This window comes from Poeciliopsis prolifica, unplaced genomic scaffold, assembly GCF_027474105.1.
Source record: "Poeciliopsis prolifica strain line A6 unplaced genomic scaffold, Auburn_PproV2 SCAFFOLD018, whole genome shotgun sequence".
NCBI lineage: Eukaryota > Metazoa > Chordata > Actinopteri > Cyprinodontiformes > Poeciliidae > Poeciliopsis > Poeciliopsis prolifica.
This window is the reverse complement of record NW_026562393.1, coordinates 1,750,721-1,773,827: the sequence shown is the minus strand read 5'-3', so window position 1 is coordinate 1,773,827 and position 23,107 is coordinate 1,750,721. Positions and strand designations below refer to the sequence as shown.

The 23,107-nt window shown below is 39.6% G+C and overlaps 3 protein-coding genes across 6 annotated transcripts; 2 read left to right on the top strand and 1 right to left on the bottom strand.

Annotated features, from left to right (window-relative positions):
- Nucleotides 1-36: 36 nt before the first annotated feature.
- LOC129368037 (testis-expressed protein 47) lies at nt 37-4,360 on the bottom strand. Its single transcript, XM_055042813.1, is given in 8 exon segments — nt 37-530; nt 684-831; nt 1,279-1,481; nt 1,484-1,611; nt 2,168-2,232; nt 2,304-2,410; nt 2,809-2,881; nt 4,216-4,360. Coding segments are annotated over 8 exon segments (813 nt in total). The 5' UTR covers nt 4,276-4,360; the 3' UTR covers nt 37-501.
- An 818-nt stretch (nt 4,361-5,178) lies between these two features.
- Nucleotides 5,179-15,912, top strand: ndel1a (nudE neurodevelopment protein 1-like 1a). Of its 4 annotated transcripts, none has more exons than XM_055042810.1 (10): nt 5,179-5,283; nt 7,116-7,212; nt 10,135-10,288; nt 10,976-11,124; nt 11,734-11,870; nt 12,123-12,296; nt 13,102-13,196; nt 13,297-13,442; nt 14,801-14,980; nt 15,015-15,912. In XM_055042810.1, the coding sequence occupies exons 2-9, from the start codon at nt 7,127-7,129 to the stop codon at nt 14,892-14,894; spliced, it is 1,035 nt and encodes a 344-aa protein (XP_054898785.1). In that variant the 5' UTR covers nt 5,179-5,283; nt 7,116-7,126; the 3' UTR covers nt 14,895-14,980; nt 15,015-15,912. The 4 variants fall into 4 exon arrangements, with proteins under 4 accessions (XP_054898785.1, XP_054898786.1, XP_054898784.1 ...); XM_055042811.1 differs by lacking the exon at nt 15,015-15,912 and adding an exon at nt 13,527-13,561 and having other exon boundaries at nt 14,801-14,827; XM_055042809.1 differs by lacking the exon at nt 15,015-15,912 and having other exon boundaries at nt 13,527-14,918.
- Nucleotides 15,913-18,633: 2,721 nt separating this feature from the next.
- Nucleotides 18,634-21,583, top strand: armc7 (armadillo repeat containing 7). The gene is made up of 3 exons (XM_055042814.1): nt 18,634-19,064; nt 19,474-19,617; nt 20,685-21,583. The coding sequence occupies exons 1-3, from the start codon at nt 18,995-18,997 to the stop codon at nt 21,026-21,028; spliced, it is 558 nt and encodes a 185-aa protein (XP_054898789.1). The 5' UTR covers nt 18,634-18,994; the 3' UTR covers nt 21,029-21,583.
- The last annotated feature ends 1,524 nt before the right edge of the window (nt 21,584-23,107 follow it).

The following is a 23,107-nucleotide window of genomic DNA, read 5'->3' as shown; positions in this document are numbered from 1 at the left end:
AGGGATATCAGTCCAATGGACTGAAGCAGAGCATGATGATTAGGGCCATCATGTTCATGATGAAAACAGAGCTACAGCATTTCACAGCTTGTTCAGGTGATTTAATATCTTCAGTAACATTGTGTCTATTTATATGCCGACAGATTATTGACAGATCAATTTGTGTCAGATTAGGACATTATAGTTCATGTTAGTTGCTTTACAATAAAATATTATTTGCCCATGAAACAAGAATAACAGTGGACTGAACTGACTCCATCTGCCAAAAAAGTTACTTTAAGACGCAAAGTAAAAATGATGAGCTCAGCTTTCAATCCTGGGAAAGAAAGGTCAAATAAATGTGAAAATGTTAAACTTAACCCTTGATGTGATTTAAAAACAGTGTTAAATTTAACACATTTAGTTTCCAACATGCTCTCTTGCTTTAAACACAAACATTCACTGTAAACTGGATGCTTTTCATGGTGCTCAGACAGATGGACGGACAGACAGCTGGAAGCTCTAGAAGAAGGAGCTGAGATTGACTTGTCCTGTTGAGCAACAACAACAAAGTAAAATGTTAGTATTCTTCCTCTTTTTATCTGTGGTCATACTTTACAGTTAATATGATTTTTCAGAAAAACAGAAATAACTAACTATTGAGGTGAATTTTATTTTCAGACTGAGAATGAAGTTCCTTTTACCAAAATTAATGCGGATGTTTAAGGGGCAGTGATACATCTGCAGGTACTGCTTGGGACTTAAAAGTTCATCTCGGTCAAAAAGTTGCTCCAAAAGCTCGGGTGGATTCAAAAACTCTGGTTTCTTATCCAAGATGGCGCCTGGAAGGTCCTGGAAACACAGTCATGCAGTCACAACATTGCAGTGACTTCCACAAGTGCTCAAATGGCTTGAACTGTTTCACTTTTTGTTACGGTACGATTGAGTAACTCTGGAGGATCTGCAGGGATCCACACCTCAGGTGTGAGAGTCTTTACAAACCACAGATATTTGTTGTGTTTTCCCCAAAACAGTAAGAAACCAAAAAAGAGGAGAATGGTTAAAACTGACTTTACACTAGAGGTAACAGAGTTGATAGAGGCTTCAGTCAAAGTTGATTCCATAAAGTCCTGAGTCAGGGAAGCTGAATACAAATACGTAGCACTTTGTTCTAATTCGTATTTGTAAAACACATAATCTACCTACCAGTGTGTAATTATGAAGTTGCGATTGTAATATGACAAATTGTGTACATATTTGCTATGTCTTCACATTTTGTTCAGGAAACAAAAGACCAACCCTAGAAGTTTCTAAATCCGTAACCAGCTTCTGCAGCGGCGTCAGGACGCGGGAGACCACCGTCTCTATGCTCTCCTCCACTTTTTCAAGCCTGGTGAACAGTGGGTTGTCATCTATCTGTTTTGCAGTCAGCACCTGCAGGATGACAGGCAGCTTCAAAACTACACACACAAAGGTGACAGCTGAGAAAAACGAAACCTGGTGGTATCAGCAGAAACATCTCTAAGCACCTCAAGGAAGAGATGTAAAGAGCTCACCTTATAGCTCCATTGCCGGAACTGTCTGCTTTCCGGACTATGCCACATGAAAACAATCTTAGCTTCCAGCAAGGTGCTGAAAAGAAAGATTTTCAGCAGTTTGTCAGCAGTAATAAAATCATTTAAAATGTCCATCCACCTTTGAGCAGCAGTGATTTCACATTAATTAGGCTGCTTCAGCCATTCCAGTAGCACAACTCAAGGGAAAGTCATACTGGCTGCTCAGTCAGTTTACATTTAGCTCCTGAACTCACTGATGGCTGCTAACGTTTGTTGATTCCTTCACTTTCCGTGGAAAACATTTGCAGCTCAAATGCTTTTCACTAGGTGGACTGATGTGAAGGGTGCACATTTTATGAATGGAGCCAAATCTTAATGTCTTTGTTATGATTTTTTTCTTCATCTGGTGCCTGAAAACAAAAGAATCTTTGGCATCAAGCCAGATCCACCTAACAGAAGTTTATTGCAAAACTATTCATTCATATGAGAAAATGTAAATTGTCAGAAATTAATGGAGGTCTAAGTGTGATTTAACCTCAGAGGTTTGTCAGAGACCAAGGAAAACATAGAAAGCGACTTGGGGAACAATCTCGCATGTTCTCATTAGCAAACATTAGCAATGGGATGGTTACCAATCCGGCTGTTCCTGCATGGCTTGGAATTCGTTCAAAAAACAATCCAGCATATGTTCAGATGCCTGTAAGACAAACACAGTCAACTACATGTATAAATCTGACAGTCTGACTTTCACCTGGAAGCAGAACTTGCCTCAATGATATGCAGCAGACAGGTGGGGTAAATGAGCAGCAGCCCTGTGATCCCATAATCCAACTTGTGCTGTTTAGTTAACTGAGCGATGAGATTTTCATAACGAGCTGCTCAGATGCAAACAAACAGTTAGGCTGCACACTGCCACATAAAAACCAGCTTGTTATAAACACGCAGCTCCACTACTATCCCAGCTTTTATTGTTGCTTTTCTACTCCAATAAATGTCTAGGAATTTCGTCAGCAGCTCTCATAAATGTCGATAAACAGACATTTACACAAAGAGCTGTAAAAGCACTCAGACGGTGAAGACAGGACAAGATTTTACTAGAAAAAAAATGTCCCTCTGGGTTTTTTCTGCACAGACTCAAATGTAGGGCTATTCCTTTATTATATCACAAGGAATATTGTCACATTATCACTCCCCCGTAAGGAAAACTGAATTAAATTGGTATCAGATAATTAAAGTGTCAAGCTCTATAGCTGTAAGGTAATTGGTAGCTGACCTCCCAGTTCTGTTCTATCAGCAGCATCGCTTGGGACTTGGGCTACCATCGTCAGCTGCTGCAGCACGATCTTCTGCAGAGAGAGAGAGAAAATGAAGAGCCTTCAGAAGTAGCCAGCTTGTATCATTAGCTTTTTGACCTTTTTAAAAATACAAAGAAACAAATTTGTTGAATGAAATCCATAGAAAAACCCAAAACTGTGCACAAACCACATCTTCCTCCATCTTTTCCTTCTTCATCTGGTATAATAAACTAGTCCCAGTCTCCTCTTTTGTTTCTTCTGCCTCCATTTTCTCCATCACTTGTTATTCCAACCTCGTCTCTGTCTGAGTTTTGCTGAAGTAGCGACAGAGTAAAGTCTCACCGAGGTTTTCTATTGTGTGCTTCCACAGTTTACAACCTAGAAACCCATTGTTCTACAGGCCCTAAAAGACCAAGCCTGCAGCTTTTTTCTGTGACTCTCATTCAAGGATAACCTTGTGGTGTAAACGCTGAAGGTGAAATAGAGGAGGAGCTGGATATTCAGAACAAAATACAGCAAAGACCTGCTCTATAATGGTCTTACATACGTTTTAAAGGCAAACAAACATTATGGAGACATTATGGAGATGTTTCAAGCGAGGTTAGGTTATAAAACCAGTGTTTCAGATTTTGAACGTCCATAATCTGAAACTGGAAAAGCATAATCAATAGGTACTGTCGACCTAAACTGGCAGAGAGGACATTAATAAGAGAAGCAGTAGAGACTCACATTTGCAGCACTATCTGCAGCAAAATAGTAAAATAGTTTCTATCACATAAAACTCCCAAACTGTTAAAACTTGATTGTCCTGTGACAAAATGTGAAACTCAAGGGACCAAACTGCAATTGACTTTGCCATTAAAAACCCTGAACTCCTATGTCTCAATATTTATCTATTTCAGCACAACGGAATCAAACACATCGTTCATTAGAAAATCTCTGCAGGACACAATGACATGCTGAGAAAGTGCTTCAGCCTTTTGAGTTAGATGTGCGGCAGTGACACATCTAAAACAAGACGGATCAAGTTGGACACCCATGTGTTACAGAAAGTGCCCCTTTGCTCAATAATCACGTTACATGCCTACTTGTGTCTTTTCAGAAATGTATACAGAAATGGCAATACAGTTTACTTGTGAGAAGAGAGAACAAGGTTGTATTTTACACATTGCCACGATGTTATGCTGCATTTGCCTTGGAAGTCAGACCTCAAATCAACCTGTAGACCAATGTGCCCTAAACATCCCATGTGGCCACTGTGCTCTAACACTGGGCAACTTGCAGGACTGATCTTTTCATTCGTATACATGACAGCTTTGTTTATCAAATGTGATGTCACTTCCGAGAAGAATAACACGCAGCATTTGCAAACTTTCGGCACAGACCTCTGACTTTTTGCCGTAAACCACGTCAAACAAAGTTCTTCTCTCTTCGTCATCCTCCATGGCGTCCCAGAAGTTTGAAGGAAGACTTTGAAGCTCCCCGGAAATACTCAGGACAGCTGAGCGAGACCTCCGTTACCACGGCAACATGTTCACGCAACTTGCGCTCTGACGTCACGACGTAAGAATAAACGTTTTTTTTGTGTGTGTTTTTACTTGTTTGTCGTTGGTTTACTTGGTTGAAAATTATAGCTACACATAGAAATAAAATTATACAGCAACTGATATAGGTAATTTAGGTTTGTGAGTAAACCTACTGCTGAAATGTTATTATGAAGTATAGGAGAGACTTGCTACATATTCGCTAGCTTAATATGTTAAGCTAGCGAATATAATCATTAACAAAATGCCGTGGTTGAAAGATGAAACATTTAAAAGCAACTTCTTTCAGTTTCTCTTCACTAATTCCCCTTTTTCTACTTTTTTTCTGTCGATACATATTTTTACATCCCAATCTGTCATATTTACTTGACGTTGTATTAAAAATCTGTCATATAGCTCTTAAACACATCCTTCAAATATCACAGTCTGTGCTCTTGGATCACCAGTAGGTGGTGCTATTTTAATAAACTTGTGTCTCATGCGCAATATTGCGCAGTGGTAATGCCCATGGAGCAGGTCCAGTGGTCCACCCTACATCTAAATTATTTTCTGTAAAAAGAAAAAAAAAAGAAAAAGCTAAATCAGTGAATTTATTTTAAAGGCCTTCAACAGCCATGCCTTTTTTCCAATAAGAAATCATTTGCATGTACATTTGTAACCATCTGTGCGTCTAAAGTATTTAAAATGTGTTTCAGATATGCATATTTTTATTCTGTGGGGATCCATTGCTCACTCTCAACATCCCGCAGAAGGAGATAGAACAGGAGAAGCTGTGATTTTATTTATAGGTGCGTTTCCCTTTAAATCCGCCGAGCGCAGTGGAGTGGAGACCATCAGACAGCAGAGGACGGTCAGCTTCTGCAGCTCCGAGCAGCGATGGACCCATAAACCCTTGGAAGCGATGATCAGGTACTGATGCTCTTTGCTTTTCATATAGTCCTTTTCTTGAAGTAAAAAATAAAATGAACAAACCGAATTAAAATCCTGGATCCTTCGCGGTTGTCTCTGGCTGGTCGTGTTCGGATTGTTGCACACCCAGTTTTGACAGCTGAGCTCAACAGCATCATCGATATGTCTCGCCCTCACCCCAATAAAGTCCCATATTAAATATAAATATGGAAAAATGGACGTTTACTGTCATTTTGTCTACACTTCAATAGAATGTACACCTAATATTTTCTTTATGAGTCATTAAAATATGATAATCATCTGATCTGTGTTCAGCTTCACCATCTATTAACCCATTAAACCCAGATCCATTTATTTAAAAAAATTTATCATATGTCATTTCTGAAAGACTAAAAATATAATCCACACCTAATTTAAGGGTATTCTGATGTGACACTAGTAATAAATAATAAATACCCATTTAACATTTAATAACAAGATAAATTATTTGATCACCATTTATGAATAAAATATTGTTTGTCTGTTAGACATTAAAAGTGCTTTATGTAATCAAATTAGACTAAACTAAGATCTTTTTTTGTTTACAAATGTGTTTTGATCTCATCATTATTAAATGTAACAGTTATTCAAGAAGCTCTGTACATCTTAATGTATTTTTTGTAGATTTCATGTGATGAACTATACAGAACTAAGCAGTGCATAGTTGTGAGTGGAATGAAATAACACATGAAAAAAAAACCCAAAGTTTTATAAATAAAGACTCTGTAAGTCTTTATTTATAAAGCCCTTTGTTTAACCATCATGTTGGGGGCTGTTAGTCTTCACTGAGTGTTTCTGATTAATATTGCCCTGCTGGGTGTAAGTCCTAGCTACACTTTATCTTATACTGTATTTGCACTGCGTTTACTAGCGCCCTCCTCATTTATCACTGGGTTAAACATTGAAACACGAGGCTTCTGCTACACTCTCCTGAGACTTTAACTGAGACTGTGGGCTGTGATTAAATATTCCCACTCCATGAGCACCTCACCTCTGGTCTACTGTCAAGTATGATGGAGGATTTGTAATAATTTGAGTCCCTGAGGCAGTATCGAGAACTCTTTGTAACGCTCCAGTGTAAAAACCGCTGGGTTAAAAACAAGCCAACCAGGGCTATGTTTTAATTTAATCAAATATTGACAAATCTAGGCTTTAGTTGATTTTGTGCAACATTGCTCGGTTGGATCATGTTAACATTATTTACTATCGACCTGTGGAAGAGAATCACGTTGTTCAATCCAAAATGGCTGCCTGTAAAAACGATGAGGCTCAAACTGTCTGCTCAAACCTCCCCAATAGCATAAACCCAACATTTGGGCTAAAGAAAAAACCCAGTCATTTTTTTTTTTCACATTGAAAATAGGTCATCACCGGGTCTTTCAGCGTATAACGATCAAAAACATTTAATCACATGGATACAGAACCACACCAAATTAAAAAAAATCAACCTGCTTCCATTCCAGTTTCCAGACCTAAACCCGTAGCAAACCTGTGGAGGACGGTGAGCTGAAGAGGAGAACCGAGGATGATCAGGAGAGATTTCACTGGAATGGGCAAAGATTGTTGAAACTGATCAAACCTGAATGCAGTTTGAGGCTCTTTATAGAGATTTATCAGGGTGCCAAGTAGTTTTCAGGCCAGCAGTAGATGATTTGTGTTTAGGACTCTTTAAATGTATGACTATAAACAGAACATTACCTGTGAAAAATAATTTTATCTTGACTCTTGTTTGAGGTTGATAATTGAAAGTAAATTCAAGGTGATATATGTTCTTTGCTAATTCTCTCCTGCAGATTTGTTTGCCATGGAAATGGACATGATGCCAAAATTCTCCTCGAAGGACGAGGAAATTGATTTCTGGAAAGCTCTTTCCATCAAGTACAAGAAAGGGTAAGTAATGACAACATGGAGTGGATGCTTTTCCCCTGCAGAAACAGAAAGGTTTGGTTTATTTACCAAAGGCTATTTATATGTTTTTACTGAGCATAATCAACATCTGATCTTTATCAAAGGTAATCATACCTCTTGTAAACATTCCCACTTTTATCATGATATAACCGTAAATATTTCACAGGGTAAAAGCTCTTTTACTCCACAAAATTATTAACCTATGGTGTCGTTCTGAGTTGCCACTCGGCCCAAGTGAACACAGTGAGTGGCAGTGAGTGTTTTTACATCACTGGCCGGCGTCTCTTTACAGAAATATTTTTTTAAATGTATTTTAGAGCATGAATCATTCTTTTAAAGACCATGCATCTATTTGTTTTGAGCATTTAAGCACAGACTTTGATTAAGTCACATCATATATTTTCAATCCATTCATTGGACTTGCTGTTGTGCTTTGGATCATTTCCCAGCTTCTCAATGTTTTAGAAGTTGTGAAGTTTTTTCTTGACCGATACATACCAGAGATTTAGCTTTCTCATCTGTTCTTGAATTTTTCTGCCTACTTTATGTAGTCAGCCGGGGTGATTTCTTCATCATACAGGTTATTCTAACTGAACTCAGATTCCCAAATAAATGTGGTTAATTAAGAGCCAGGTTGATTTTGATAACTTAATTTTCCTTGACAAATAAAACTACTAAAATTAAAATGTGTTCAAAGAGCTAATCAATGTAATAGGACAAAAACAGTAAGAACATTTTCTGTGTCCCATTTCCTCACTCATAAAAACAAAAGCACAACAGATGCACTGCTCTATGTTCTTATATCTTGTAAGCTAAGTAAAATGGTTTGTATTTTAGCTGTACTTGTATTTAAATAAACATTTAGAGGTTAAACATGTTTTCCTGATGAAGACATGTTTAACTACGTATGAGCTGAAAGTTTAGCTGGAAACCTGGTGGGCTGTGTGTGTTTCAGGGAGTTTCTAACTCTAATCGGGAATGTTGTATCTTATTCCACAGCTCGTTTTCATGCTCTCAAATGAAACCAGTTTCTCCATCTCCAGTGACACTCTTCTCCGCATTGAGCAGGAAAAGTGTCTCTCAGCAGCTCATGTTTCACAGAGGGTATAAAAAGCTGCAAAGACTCTGTTTTTTCTCTCTTTTTGCACAACAATTCCCACTGAAGGCTGTGAAACGTACCTGAGTCTTAAAGCCGGAACGCAGCTTTAGACTGATCAGATAAAACTGAGCTCTTGTGTCAAAGGAAGCCAACATCCAGTTATGTAAATGTTTTCAGACAATAAACGTCCTTCAGAGCTGAGGCTGCCTGCTATTTATAGATTATTAATGAGACGCTTTTTTTTGAAGCAGGAACTTTGACCTTTACCTAAAAAAACATGTCTTGTGGTTTAAAAATAGCATGGATTGCCATGTGGGGGACACTGTAAACACAAGAAGGTGTTCTGGTTTGATTTATCCAAGTATTATGTTAATAATACAGTAACTTTTTTCTGCTCAGTTGGAAGGTATGAGTGTAGTAAAGGTAATTCAAGTCAAAATGAGCTGTGCAGGTGATGTAAATTTACCCTAAAAGTGTGATTTTCCTCCGTTGAGGATTCTGATCGCTCATTTCCACAGGCAGGAGCGTCTTTAAAGCGTGGCAACAAGGATGAAGTGGACATGCATGTAATATCCGACCTTTTCAAAGTGAAACCAGTTCAAAGCCTCTCTTAGTATTACCCCCGTGTGCCGAGGACAAATGGACTTCCTGGCTCGGTGCCACCAGCAACATTTGAGCTCACATGATGCCAGTTTTAGACAGCTGGGTGTGTGTGTGTGTGTGTGTGTGTGTGTGTGTGTGTGTGTGTGTGTGTGTGTGTGTGTGTGTGTGTGTGTGCGTGTGTGTGTGTGTGTGTGTGTGTGTGTGTGTGTGTGTGTCAGCAGACGCTTACATAATCAGCTCTTTATGGTAAAGCTCCTCTGAAGTCACGTGTTCTTCTGTATCATCTGCATCAGATCTTGATAAACATTGATTTTTATAAAATGTTCTGAGAGGTTAAGGGGCATTAGATTTGTATCCGGCGAGGTTAAAACACTGAGTAAGTTTGATTCTCACTTTATATTCAGGCCTGGTTTCATGCTGATTCATTCATGATTTGATGTTAGATCTAAATAAATATGTCATTTCTGCTTTTACCACCAGTTTAAGTTGAACAGCATCGGTCTGAGAGAGCAGAGTTTGTACTCTGTCAGGGAACGGAAAATATTCAGAAACAATTGTTTTTATTCCAGATTTGCACATTTAACATCATTGTGTGATTATGAGACATTGTAGAGCAAAATATTTTTATGCCAGTTTTAGTTATCCAAAATTTAAACTAAAAATAAGCATGATTCCAGTTTCATCGCATGTTTACATTTCTAGTGGTTGGACAGAAACCTCCAAACTAGGATGTTTAATTCGGAAATACTTCATCAATCCCAAAATTAAAATGTTGCTGTAACTCATATTGTTCAGCTATTCTTTGTAGAGTTGTTGTAGATGGTGATGGATCTGCTCTCTGTATTACACTGAATTACTAATGGTTTGCCATAGCTTTATCAAGGTGCTTTAAGGATTTCCTTTTCTTCTTCTTCTTCTTTTGCCATCATCAACACAGTCTATGTTTCTACCGCAGGGAAACAAGACACATCTCCACTGGAAGTACAGACTGACCTCTGACCCCCCTGACAAGTGTAGTAAAGCTGAGCACGTAAATCCTCTGAAGCGCCTCCCGTGTTTGAGTTTTGTTAGCTGTATGTGGGTCAGAGCTGCGGTCTGATAAAATAAACATGAAAAAGTAAAAAAAAGAAAACGTTTTTTGCTGCAGCAGTTGATTCCTGGCTCCCAGCCCTCCTGTTGACTAATGGCTTCTCGCATCACAGCTGTGAGGAGGCCCAGGAGGAGCTGCTGGAGTTCCAGGAGGGGAGCAGAGAGCTGGAGGCCGAGCTGGAGGCCCAGCTGGGCCAGGCCGAGCACCGCGTCAAAGACCTGCACGCCGAGAACCAGAGGCTGAAGAACGAGGTGGAGACGCTGAAGGTAACTCCAGAAACACCCACAAAACACCGGATGCTGGTTACCTTCTGGGTTTTGGAGCCCTAAATCAAACATTTCTGTTCGGGGAGGATTTAAAATTGGAGCTGGAGCTGTTTGCAAACGTATCTGAGACCCCCCCTCTTTTCTAATCCTGCCACCTGCTTGGCCCCATTCTTTCCGAACACCAACACGCACCGCTCTAATGAATAATTCATGAGGCTCAGACTCATCCTTATAATTACCACGTTTCCTCGTCCATATTTCCAGCTGTTTTTTACACAATAAAAATCTGAAAATCTGAAATTCTTCACTTGATCTTAGTTCTGGTCCAGGTCTGGTAAACGAAAACCCGTGAGACACCTTGGCCCAGAAACTCCCCGGCCTCACTGCTGGGGATTTGAGTCGGTACCTGCTCCTTTAGTCACTGGGTTTTCAGCAGGGATTGGAGCAGAAACACAGACCCATGTGGCTGCTCTCTGTTCCCACTGCGAACCATCAGCAGATGTAGGTCAGACACAGAAAGCCTCGTGGTTTTTATTGAGCTTATTGTCTCCGGGATAAATGGGTCACAGTTCACATCCGCCGCAGGAGTGGAAAGAGCCAAAAGAGGGCATATTGAAGAAAGATGGACGGCGATGAGCAACAGGAGCCGGAGCATTGTGTTGAAATGGACTCTGTTATTTTGAACAGGAGCGGCTGGAGCAGCAGTACTCTCAGAGCTTCAAGCAGATCTCGGTGCTGGAGGACGACCTGGGACAAACGCGCAGTATCAAGGAGCAGCTCCACAAATACGTCCGAGAGCTGGAGCAGTCCAACGACGACCTGGAGAGAGCCAAACGGTCTGTGCACATTATTCCCACTTACACTTAGAAATAGTAAGTGCAAATTTTGTTAAAGTTGTGGACAAATAACACTGAACTTTCTCAGTGATCTGGAGAAAAAGGTTGGACATCAAAACTGATCTGCTCAGATGTTTTTTGTTTTTTTTTTCATTTTGAACAACTTCTTTAGATCAAACACTGAAAAAGCAAAAACTGTTTTTTGTCACGTTTCTAGTGCAAATATTATTATGGAGTAAAACAAAACTAACTTACAAGTAACTTTTCAGAAAATATGAGTTTAAGTCAATAACTTCTTAATATTGATGAAAACATTTTAGTTCCACTGGCAGATTATTTCACTTTTAACATGGGATAAATGTCCTGGTATAATTGAGACAATATACCAGTAGAACTGCTACTTTCACTGATTAATATTAAGGAGTTATTTGCCTAAAACAAACTCCTATATCTTGCAGAAAAGTCACTTGTAAGTTAGCTTTGCCTTATTTCAAGTGTGACAAGATATTTTCACTTGAAAATAAAACAAAATACTTGGTGAAATTTTGTGTTTTTGCAGTGAAATAGAGATGTTTCTGTCCCGTATTGACGTTTACGCTGCGTCCTCAGAGCCACCATCGTTTCTCTGGAGAACTTCGAGCAGCGCCTGAACCAGGCCATCGAGAGGAACGCCTTCCTGGAGAGCGAGCTGGACGAGAAGGAGTCGCTCCTGGTGTCGGTGCAAAGGCTAAAGGATGAAGCGCGAGGTGGTTATTATGATCCACTCTGTCACTCACTCAGCTCGTTCACATACTGCGTTCGCCTTCCTCTCATTGCCATAACGTAACTAATAAAGATGAGGAAATTGATGTTCGTGGACTGCAACTTCACAATCTGTTTCTCAGTAAAACAGATTGAAGTTTGAGGTTCTAACATGACAAAGTATGACCATTTTAAAATGAGATGAGTATTTTTTCAAGGCTCCTGCTGACGTCTTCTTTCCTCTGTCGGGTTTAAAGATTTGCGTCAGGAGCTGGCCGTGCGAGAGAGGCAGGCAGACATGAGCCGGATGTCGGCGCCAAGTTCCCCGACGCAGGACAACGTCAAGATGGACTCCGCAGTGCAAGCCTCCCTCTCGCTCCCTGCAACGCCTCTGAGCAAAAGTCTGGACAACGCCTTCGCCAATCCATCAGGTAGATTCTTCATCCGACTGAGTTACCTTCATCATCAGACGAGTTCAGACGAGAAAACACAATTTGTCAAAATGTCCTGCTGATTTAATTTTATGTAAAGAAAGATGAAACGGCTTTCTGGTTGCTGGATGTTTTCTGATGTTGATAAAGAAAGAGAGTTTTCTAAAAAGATAAAAACTGTTTAACATCTACACATTTACAGAAAAAAAATTAAAGAAAAGGGATTTTCTTTTCAAAATTCAGAAAATATGTAAAACATAAAAAGAATAATAATAAAACATGTCAAATAAAATTTAAGAAAACATGATCAGTGATTTAATTTCATAAAATTGCATTTTGTTACTTTATTTATTTTATTTTAGCATTTAATGCATATTTTCTTTGTTTGTGCTTTCTGAAATGTAGAGAAAATGAGACGAAACTTATTTCTGGTCCACAGCCTTGTGATGAAGCCACCACTGTCTTAACAAAAACCAAGTTGTAAAATGAATAAAATCAAACTTATAAAAGAAGTAAAATATATATATATAAACATTACAACTATTTTTATATTCACATTTTTTAAAACATCACAGACTTTTGTTTTTTGTTCAATACAACCCAAAAGTCGACTTCTACATTTTAATATAGAGCATCTAAAATGAAGTTTTACCACAAAGTACAGATTTTGAACGAAATATATTCACATTGTATGAATATTTAGCCAAAGCATTTGAGCTCTATATATACGCATATGTATCAGTGAAGAACTGTTTTCAGTCTTCGATTTACTGGTTTTAGTTTTTATTCCTTGTTGATGTTTCAGTTCTGTCTAACGGCTACGGCAGCAACTGTCCTCTGACTCCCTCTGCCAGAATATCGGCGCTCAACATCGTCAGTGATTTACTCCGGAAAGTCGGGGTGAGGGATTCCTTCTCTCTGTTTTACCCACTTCGTCTCTCTCCAGAAACTCTCCAGAAACTCTCCCTTCTTCCCTCTTTGTGTTTTTACCTCCATCCAGGCTCTGGAGTCGAAACTCGCCGCCTGCAGGAACTTCGCTAAAGACCAGAAGGCCCGGAAAGCGTTCTCTCTGGACAACAGCAACGCACTCAACGCAAACACAACCAGCTACACTCAAGCACTCAGTACGTCGTACTTTGACAAAGCGTAAGTATCACAGCACGTTATTGGCATACTCACAGATGAAATGATGAGAGGAATCTCAAACGTGTGTGCGTTTTGTCCCAGCAGAACTGAGACAGTCATATTCCCGGCGTTAGTTCTGGGTAAAGCCAGCTCCTTTACCTGCGGAGAAGGTTTTGGGATGCATGCTGTGTTGGGTCTAACAAGCCTCCTCTCTAATCACGTAGAAATAACAGCGGCGGTGGGCTGGAGTGAGCTGATTGACGGTGGCGGTAGAGCTCTGACGTCCCGTTATGGAGTCTTTTATCAGACCTGAACTGGTAGAGTGTCGGCCTAAGCTTCTGGCAGTGATACAAATTAATTCATTGAACAAAAAACAAAAATTTTAGCTGAAAATATCACCCAGACCAGGAGACCCTTGCAAACCGATAAGCTAGGTTTATTTCTGTACAATCATGTAATAAACGCAGGTGGGAAAGTGAGAGAGTGAACTGAAAGTCACTCCATCAATATGATTAGCAGGCAGGTAGGAAGGACAGGAAGAAGGAAGCAGCAAGCCAACGATTAGGGTTGGAAAGAATCATTGAAGTCTCGCCACAGATTCTCAATGGGATTTAGCTCTGGGCTTTGACTGGGCCGTTCCAACACATAAGTATGTTTAGTCAAAACCCTTCATTGTCGCTCTGGCTGCATGTTTAGGGTCGTTGTCCTGCCAGGAGCTGTGATGTTTTCAAGTTTGTTCCACCTATTTGCTGAGTATCTTACATGCTAACATTAATTCTCTGTAACTTTTTCAGAACTCACCAGGAACATTCCTTTACTGGTTGCATTCCTTTACCGATGCAGATTTAGCTTATTTTAAAACAGTTCTGAGAAGTAACCAGTGTGTTCATGTATTGTGTAAAGTCCTCTGAATCGTCCTGTGGCTCAAAAGTGCAAAAGAAATAAATGTATCTTTGCTTCCTGGAAATGACCTGTGAGTTCTGGAAAGTTGTGAGCTCTTTGAGATACTTGTTGCTACTAATCAGTTCAAACTCTACCTGGAATCATAACACTATGGAAAATTAGCTACTATTTTCAGTTTCTTATTTTATTTTTTTAAACATAGCAGGTCTTTGCTTTTGAATTTTACCTCATCTTTTAAGACAAAAAAAACATATCAGAAAAATGTCTATAAACCTTTTAATCTACACACATTAGGGTGTGTAGATCGCACAAATCTCTTTTATTTGTGTGATCGTTTTCATACTTTCCATCTCATCTGTGTGTCTGATAGTTGCTGAACTCATGAAAGGAACGATGTTCACGTTGAGTCAGTTTTGGATCCTGTACAGAGGAAGTGATGCGTGGATGGTGAGATTGTTTTTGTGGCTTTGTTGCAGCGGGACGGTGAACAGGCTCGACCCCGGGACCCTGACGGCCATCACCTCCGCTCCCGCCGCTTCCTCGCCCGGCTTGGTGCGCCTGGCTGTGTGAGACCCTGCGGCACAGGAACAGAGATCAAACGCTTCGTTGCCCCGTCTCCAGCTGCGCCCACCTTGTTGTTTAACGCCGTCTGTTGTTCTGACTCGACTCTTGTTCTGACTCGACTCTTGTGCTTCATAACTGCTGTGCTGATGGCTCCACGTGTGAGTAGTGGGTGTTTGTTTATCTGTCTGGCTCTGAGAAAGACCGTGAGGGTCTTTCTGCTCACCTGACTCGGGTTTGTTGAGTGCATCATGTCGAAAAAAGGAAAATATTATGCAAATGTTACATATCTGGCACAATAAACACAACTTTTCTCACGTGTAAACAGAATTTCTCACATTTTGACTTAGCAATAATGTCAGCTAAACCTTCACACTCCTGTCGGCCAGTTTAAATTGTGCTTGAAGTCATTTTCTCTGGTGTTGGAAAGTGTTGAAGCGCGCCTCGTTTATTTACAGAACTAGTGTCTTTGTAGCGAGTCACACAACGTAACTTTAAACTTTGTGACATGAAGTGCACAGTATTGGTCATATTGATCCGCGTTCACAGCGAAGGTTCAGACATGCTAAAGGGATAGTTCAGATTTTCTACCCGTGACGTTCAAGAGACATTACGAGCAGTCAGTATCTTACCCAGTGAATGTTAAGATAAGGCGGAGCCAAACAAAGGAGGTTTCTGCAAACTTTGATCAACACAAAGTACATTTTTATTGATTGTGATTTTGGTCCATGGCTGTTTATGCTGCAGACTGTTGATTTATTTTTTTTTTTATTATGTTGGATATTTTTTAACAGAACTCTTGTTTATTCACATCTAACTTGTGCATCTAAAAATCTGAACTATCTCTCAATTTTATTTCTGTTCTCTTTTTGACTGTTTTAACTTTTTTTTAAGTCCTTGCACAATTTATTTCTAGGTTTATGTGGAATGTAGGTCAGTTTTAGTGCAATATGTTTTTTGATGTTTGTGGGATTATTTGATTTCTTGACTGCATGTAACCAATAAAAGATGTATTTATTATCACAAATGACTTCACTGCATTTTATTGTTAAGGAAGTACTAACTTGGGCAAATACAACTTAAAAATATATTTTTTTTTAAATTAAATTATTTGGCTCATAAATCTACATTTGCATTAAAAAATAATTCGATTTTCATTTTTAGAAGATCCAAATTCCTGTATATTTTTTATTGGTCTGATGCATCATTCAAATTTTCTGAAAAACAACATTCAGGGTTTTCATAAGCTATGAACATCAAAATGAACAGAAATATATTATTCCCAAGCGCAATTAATTCATCTAGAATAGCATTATGAAAATCTACATCGTTTATAATCATAACTGCTTTCTGGTAATGAGCACATTTCTTGAACAGGGTTTGCCATAGCAAATATATGAAACATTACATAAAAATAAAAACACAGCAAAGATAATAACGATTTAGCTCACAACTTTCACTCACATGGCTCTTTAAGCTGCATGTTCTGCCCTCTGCTGGACAAACAACATTCTCTTCAGATGGCTTATAAAGATCTGGAGTTGATTCATGGAGAGCAGTTTGACTCCTTTCACTATTTGAAGGCAACAAATCAATCTGTGCACACAGACCGAGTGCCAAACCCAGAAAAGCCCTATTTTTATTCCCTTCTCTCTGAAAAGTGGAAGCTTACAGAGTCTGCTGATCTGCTCGGCGTCGGCCGACTTCATCAGCAAGGTAAACAGAGCCCATAAGTGTCTGTTTTGTTCAGTCACGACCCGCCGTGCTTCTTCTTCTCTGCCAGCTCCTCCATCTGCTTCTGTCGCCTCTCCAGGACCTCCATCCTCTTGGACTCGTTGCGTGCTCTCTCCTGGGCCCGGAAGACATCCACGTCCTTGAAGAACTTGTGTCTGTACGGCAGAAGACACGGAAATCTCACCAGAAGGACAGATTTCTACAGCTATCATTGTGAAAAAGTTAAATCCAGCAGGGATTATATGAATATTCTTAAATAGAACAGCTTCCCATTTATCACCGGCCTTCAGGAACTGTTCAGCAACATTCATGGAAGAAACCAATCTGACCTGAAGTTAACTTTGTAAGTCTAGTTGAGCATTTGCAGGATCTCCAAATTATATTTTAAATAACAGATCTGGAGATTCTCTTGCAATAGTTGCCCAAATAACAAATGTTTATTTTTTATCACTTTTCTGATTTCTTCTGATTTCCAGTTTTTATAAGCATGTGTCGTGCTGAAACTGACCATTCTCTTTCTGTGCTCCAGCAGTCAGGATATAAAAACAGCATTAAATATATTTATTGAAGCTTCCTGCTGTGAGTGGTTATTAATTATCAATATTAGCAGCAGAGGAGATGTCACACCTCGTGAGAGAACAGAGTGGCTATAAAGCAGGGTTTTAAACATATTTTTACGTGTAATATTTAAACTCGCTTCACAATCTTTTGTAAGCAGTTAGCACAATTAGCACAGCAATCTCTGTTTTTTCCTGAAAATTTTGATCTTTATTTTAACACCACATGTTGGAAAAATGACACTTTCCTTTCAAATTACTTCTTATGTCTCAGAGCTTCCTCTAATTTAATTTTAAACACATTACTGACACCACTGATGGCCCCAATAACAATTTCCACACCGTAGAGCTTGTGTTCATGTAAAAAACACTGAACATTTCTCTCTAAACTTTCACCAAACGGTGGAAGTTGATCGCAGTTTATTTAGAAAACGTTAAGACAGTTTGTAATAAGTTAACTGACTAATTAAAGTGTAAACACTTTGACATCACCACCAGTAGGAGATTGTGCATGAATGCGAACAAATAAGCAGCATCAGTTATTCCTGAAGATAAGTTTAAACTGGGAGATGAAGGTGAAAGAATGCTGGAAATGTAACTTTAAGAAATGCTTAAGGCTATTTCATCACAAATCTCCACTCTAAAGTTTCAAGTTAGAAATGTAGAAAACAATTTTCTTCCATGGTTGTTTTTTGGTGGTTGATTTCTACATTGGTGCTATTGTGATTCATGCAGGTAAAACCAGAGACAGATGTTGGTTCCTACAAAGAAAAATCAATTAATGTGACTCAAATGTCAATGTCCCAAAAAAAAAATAAAATAAAATAAAATAAAATAAACTAAACTCTAAAAAAAAGTTTTTCTGGTCAACTAAACGGTTTAGTCAACATTAATGGTTTAGTGCTCTGCAGAGACAAAACTGGGGGATTACATAAAACTGAGTGAAAAATGTCTCATGTCAAAGAATCACATCGAAGGCAATGAAAATAAATGATGGACCAAAAAGTAAACGAATAACAGCGAAGGCTAACTGGTTGTTTATTGTGTATTTAAATCGTAAATGTATTGAATGTAACTAGAGGCGCAAATAATAAATGAATTACCTGTTTATGAACACAGTAGCGAGTCCGATCAGCACACTGCCGAACAGGATCGGTTTGGTGAAACGCTTTCCGGCGGACAGCTGGTGTTGCTTCATCGTAGCGAGTTCGTGTCGTAAACGAGGCTTATCACCTGAAACTAAACTCCAATTTTAAACCTACATTAGGTAGTTATTTTTCTGCGGATGACCTTCCGAGTGTGGGCTGACACAACAGCACAGACAAACACGCCTCCTTAGGTCCGGTAACAACTTCCGGTGTTGTGACGGATTTTGCGTCCCAATTGATGTCTGAAGTTTCTCAGCTGAAATCTCGAAATAATTAGAAAACATAAACGTTTTATCCGACAGGAGAGAGTAATTAGTTTACAGCTTTCACTTTGCGCTTAAGGGTTGAAACTATATTAGATCCTAAACGTGGAGCTAGTCTGTCAAATCCGACTTTTCGGGGCAGAACTCTGTCAAATTTGAACTCTTATTTCCGATGTGCACAGAACGCAGCATTGAATTTGCGATTTTTCCGCTTTTTGTGGTGGGAACCAGAATAGCAACAACACCTGGGAAACCCGGAACTGTTTTTCTGCTCGTTTGTTTTTCTCGGGCACATTTCAGAGACGGACGACTCAAAACAAGTAACAAAAAAGAAGCCTGTGCTTGAAAACAGATTAATCGGAGGCCGACTTGCATGAAGCGACCAAAGTGGAGCCGGAAGCTGAAACATGAGCTCCACGGAGCGGTTTGAGTATCTACAGTCTCTTGTCACTGAATTTCAGGACACGGACAGTGAAGGTGACGAATTTTAATTGATCTCTAATTATTTTTGTTTCTGTAAAGCCTCCTTTGGAGACAAAATGTTTCATTTCTGGGGGGGAAATACATGTAAATAGAGACTCTTTACACTCATGGTTCCTGTTGTACATTCCTGTTAGCGGATGCAGATCTAGCTATATTAGATTAAACCACGTTCATATGGTAGAAAGGGACTAGAATTTAATTTATTATTCTGACTCGTAATTTATTTTAATCATTTTTGACAGAAATTTTGTTGAAAATGTCTACACTGCTTTGTGATTCATATATTAAGGGGGGTAGCGACAGTAACAAACAGCGCCTTCTGGTGGTGTGAATTAGAACAACACAGTATATCAGTATTGATTTCATTTTATTATTTTTTTTTTCATTATTTCTCCTTTATTAGAAGCCAAAGAGCAGGTTCTGGCCAACCTCGCCAACTTTGCGTACGACCCAAAGAACATGGAGTATCTACGGGAGCTGCAGGTGCCCGACCTGTTCCTGGACATGCTGACCGAGGAGAACCAGAACTTTGTGGAGTTTGGGATGGGTAAGAGTTTCAGTTCAGTGAAACATAAAAATTCACAACAATCATATTTTAATATCTTTTTAAAATGGTTCAGAAATAGTGAATTGGTACAATCACTGTTACATTCACCGTATTAGTAACCTGACTGTCTTTTTTGCAGTCGTTGCCCTGGATTTCTGCACAGATGCTTAAATAGAGTGAAACTAGTGAGCAGTTGACAATATGAATATTTAATATCTATTCTTTAGTACTGCAATGCTTCCTAGTGCTTTAGAAGAAATATGTTTAATCTCTTTTTTCCATCATTTTGTTTTTACTTAATCAGTTTCAATTGATCCTTTTCATATCTCACATTTGTGCATGTTTATGCAGTCTTTCAGTTTCCAAGTAAGGTGAAATAAATGCTCCAAATCATTTACGGAGCAGAAAATATTAATATTGCCAACAAAAACGTACCAGTTTCAATGCTACAGGTACGTTGCACATGTGAACTACCTATAAAATACCTGGACTAAAATTTTGCGTTTTTTTTTTATGTTTGTTTTCTCTGAGTTATTTCTTTCCATTTTGGCCACAAGCTTCCTCAGGAGGAGGGATTGCTGCAAAATTGAAAAGTTCATGTGGTTGACTTAGTGTAGATCTATGGATGGATTTTGATTAATCATCACTCCAACTGGAATTAGACTGTCCAGTATTATGTCTTTGAAAAGACTGGATTGTTTCTAATTGAAAATACGTCTGATTGACTCGTATTGGTATGAATTTGATTCCTTGAGCGCTTCTGTAAATGAACTGGGACATCTGACATATTTGTCAAAACTTGTTGCCATACAGACAAAATGAACTGAACTAAAATCCAAAGATAACATTCGTCCCGAACACTCATCCCTGTGGGATGCCACCAATGTTCATATAAAGAACGCAGCAGTCATTCAATTCACAAACTCACGGCGAATTAATAATTAACTTTAAAGCCAAATTAAAGCTGCCTTTCCAATTCCCTACACTTGAATTTTTTTTTCATCATCAGTACATCTGAGTTTTCTTGAGCCGTGAGATTCACCTCACTGCCTCCTCTGTGCTCTCAGGGGGGCTGTGCAACCTCAGCATGGACCCTGAGTGTAGAGAGGTCATCCTGCAGAGCGGCGGCATCAGCCTGGTCACAAACTGCCTGTCCAACCGGCGGGAAGAGACCATCCTGTCGGCCGTCACCACCCTCATGAACCTCGCCACGCCCGCGACCCGTTCCCAGATCTCCGAGCCGGGAATCCTGCAGTGCATGCTGCGCTTCTCCCTGGCAGAGAGCCCCCGCCTGCGCAACCTGGCGGCCGTGTTCCTGCAGGACTGCTGCAGCGAGGAGCAGTTGAGGCAGGCCCAGCAGCAGATGGCGGGACGGCAGACTGCCATTGGGATCCCGTTGCCCAAAGAGTGAGGACTCAGTTTGGCTCTTTGTGCCTCAAACAGGCTTCCCTGTCAGAGGCGTTTCTGCGTGCTGGTGTTTTGCTTTTTTAGCCCCAGTGATGCAGTCCTGACGTGATGCTGTGGGAAAACGCTCCCTAGTCTTCTGGACGAGGGCGAGGTCAGGGTTGCCTCCCCGCCTCTCCGGCTCCTTCACACCGATGTGGGAAAAAAAAACCCAGAGAGAGCTGGTGTTTGTGTGCAGGGTGGAGCAGGAAAAGGACAAAAACAGTTACCTCAAACTTGCTCATTTCGTTGTAATAAGACTGCTGTGATCTGTCCACATGTTTTCAGATTATTAATTTTCTAAGTGAAAACCGAAATGAATGCTCTGGAGAAAGAATGGCCTTCAAATCAGAGATCAGAATTAGACAGTTGTGGCTTGATCAGCAGATCAAGAAGTGAAAAATTTGTTTTTCTTTCTTCTCGTTACATGCATCAAATCTTAACAATTCTCAGTTTATTAATTTGTCTTCAGCATATGCGATGCTGTTTTTGGGGGGGCTGTCAATAAAAGTCAAGAAACAGGGTAAGTGGTACATTCTTTCATTTTGTGTTTTCCAAACAACCAACCTGCTGAAAATGTATTTTCATTTTACTTTTAAAATTGGTTTTAGCCAGGAACAGTGTGAATTTTGTTGGGTTCAAGGGTTGATGAATGAATGTTATAGCACTGGTCTACACATCCAGGAGGAAAACTGCTGACTGTTGTTCACAAGTGGAGTCACAAAAGGTCAAAGACGCACACATCTCACAAAATGAGGTATGAAACTATAAATTAGAAAGTTGAGTGGAAGGAAAAGGATGCGCAAGCAACAAAAGATGCAATTTATTGAGAAGCAGAAATCTGTTCAGAACAGCAAACTGATAAAATTACTGCTCTAATAAAGGTGATCATTCACACTAATTATTTTAGTTTTTCCACACTCAGTGAGCAAGAAATGGACAAATTGTGTTTTTGTAATATGTATATTAACATGCATGTTAGGCAAAACTTGGGAAATACGTTTCAGGCATGAAATCTTGTCCAAACTGACTGGATGGTGGGATTTTACCTCCTATTTTCCAAGTGAAGTTAAAACCCCGCAAAAAATCTTCGGTGGCCAGTTCAGCCAGCCTTCCTTCCTCTTGGCTGTTTCTGTAAGAATAAAACATCCTGACACATTTAATGAAACCTGAAATATGTGAAATAAAATAGTAGACAATAAAAGAAGGAAAGCAAACCTTGACGTTCCTTCTTAAAGAGCCAAAAGGCAACGTTTGTTGTAGGAGCCATTTCTGAGCCGAATCCTTCAGGCCGAGGCGGCCGCAAACACCCGGTCCTGCAGCCCGCACATGTCGTCCAGGCAGGAAATTCTTTCAGCGTGGCTGTCTGCCGTGTCGGCTCATTTCTTACATTTTTAATCAGTACGAACGGCATGTCAAGGGCCGGAGAGGATGAAGAAAAACGCCTCCGTTCTTCCCGTAAAAGAGGAACACCCAGGTCTGGCTTTAGTAGCGTTTATTTCAAGTTGAGATTAAAAAAAATAATATTAGTAATAAAAATTGTACATTTTGTAGCTGTTGGGTAAAAAAAACTGAGCAGAGCAACAAATTGTCCGCATACATCAGCCTCACAGGACGGTCAGAGCCAAACTGTTAAAAAGAAAATGAAATCACATTTTATGTTCCACCTTGATTCCTACGTTGCTTTCCAATCTGGATCTGAGTCTGTAGATCTTTGCAGAGTAAATTGTGTCCTTGTCATAACGTTTTATAAAACAGATTAATGCCTTCTTCTTGTAAGAGCTTAAAGCAGCAGGACGGAGTCATTTCAGACCCGACTCACTAATCACAGTTCAAACATCCCTGCCCATCACTGGTCCGCTTTTGGATTACACTGTCTGCCAGAAACGCTTCTCCAGACATTTTATCTTGTTCTGATGGCCGGCTGGCTTAATCCAAATTGTAGTTTATGCTTTACGATTCATATACAGTTTATGTACTGGAAACAGTCATTGAATTGTCTCCGTTCACGAGAGAAGTCTGTCATTTCTCTGCACTGAAAAAAGTG

Bases quoted from the DNA above. Each gene is read 5' to 3' on its own strand.
- ndel1a (XM_055042809.1), top strand. From the start codon at position 7,127: ATGGAAATGGACATGATGCCAAAATTCTCCTCGAAGGACGAGGAAATT. The intron at 11,125-11,733 runs GTCTGTGCACAT...CTGCGTCCTCAG, and splicing joins GACCTGGAGAGAGCCAAACG to AGCCACCATCGTTTCTCTGG. The intron at 13,197-13,296 runs GTGAGGGATTCC...ACCTCCATCCAG, and splicing joins ATTTACTCCGGAAAGTCGGG to GCTCTGGAGTCGAAACTCGC.
- armc7 (XM_055042814.1), top strand. From the start codon at position 18,995: ATGAGCTCCACGGAGCGGTTTGAGTATCTACAGTCTCTTGTCACTGAA. The intron at 19,065-19,473 runs GTGACGAATTTT...CTCCTTTATTAG, and splicing joins TCAGGACACGGACAGTGAAG to AAGCCAAAGAGCAGGTTCTG. The intron at 19,618-20,684 runs GTAAGAGTTTCA...CTGTGCTCTCAG, and splicing joins CTTTGTGGAGTTTGGGATGG to GGGGGCTGTGCAACCTCAGC.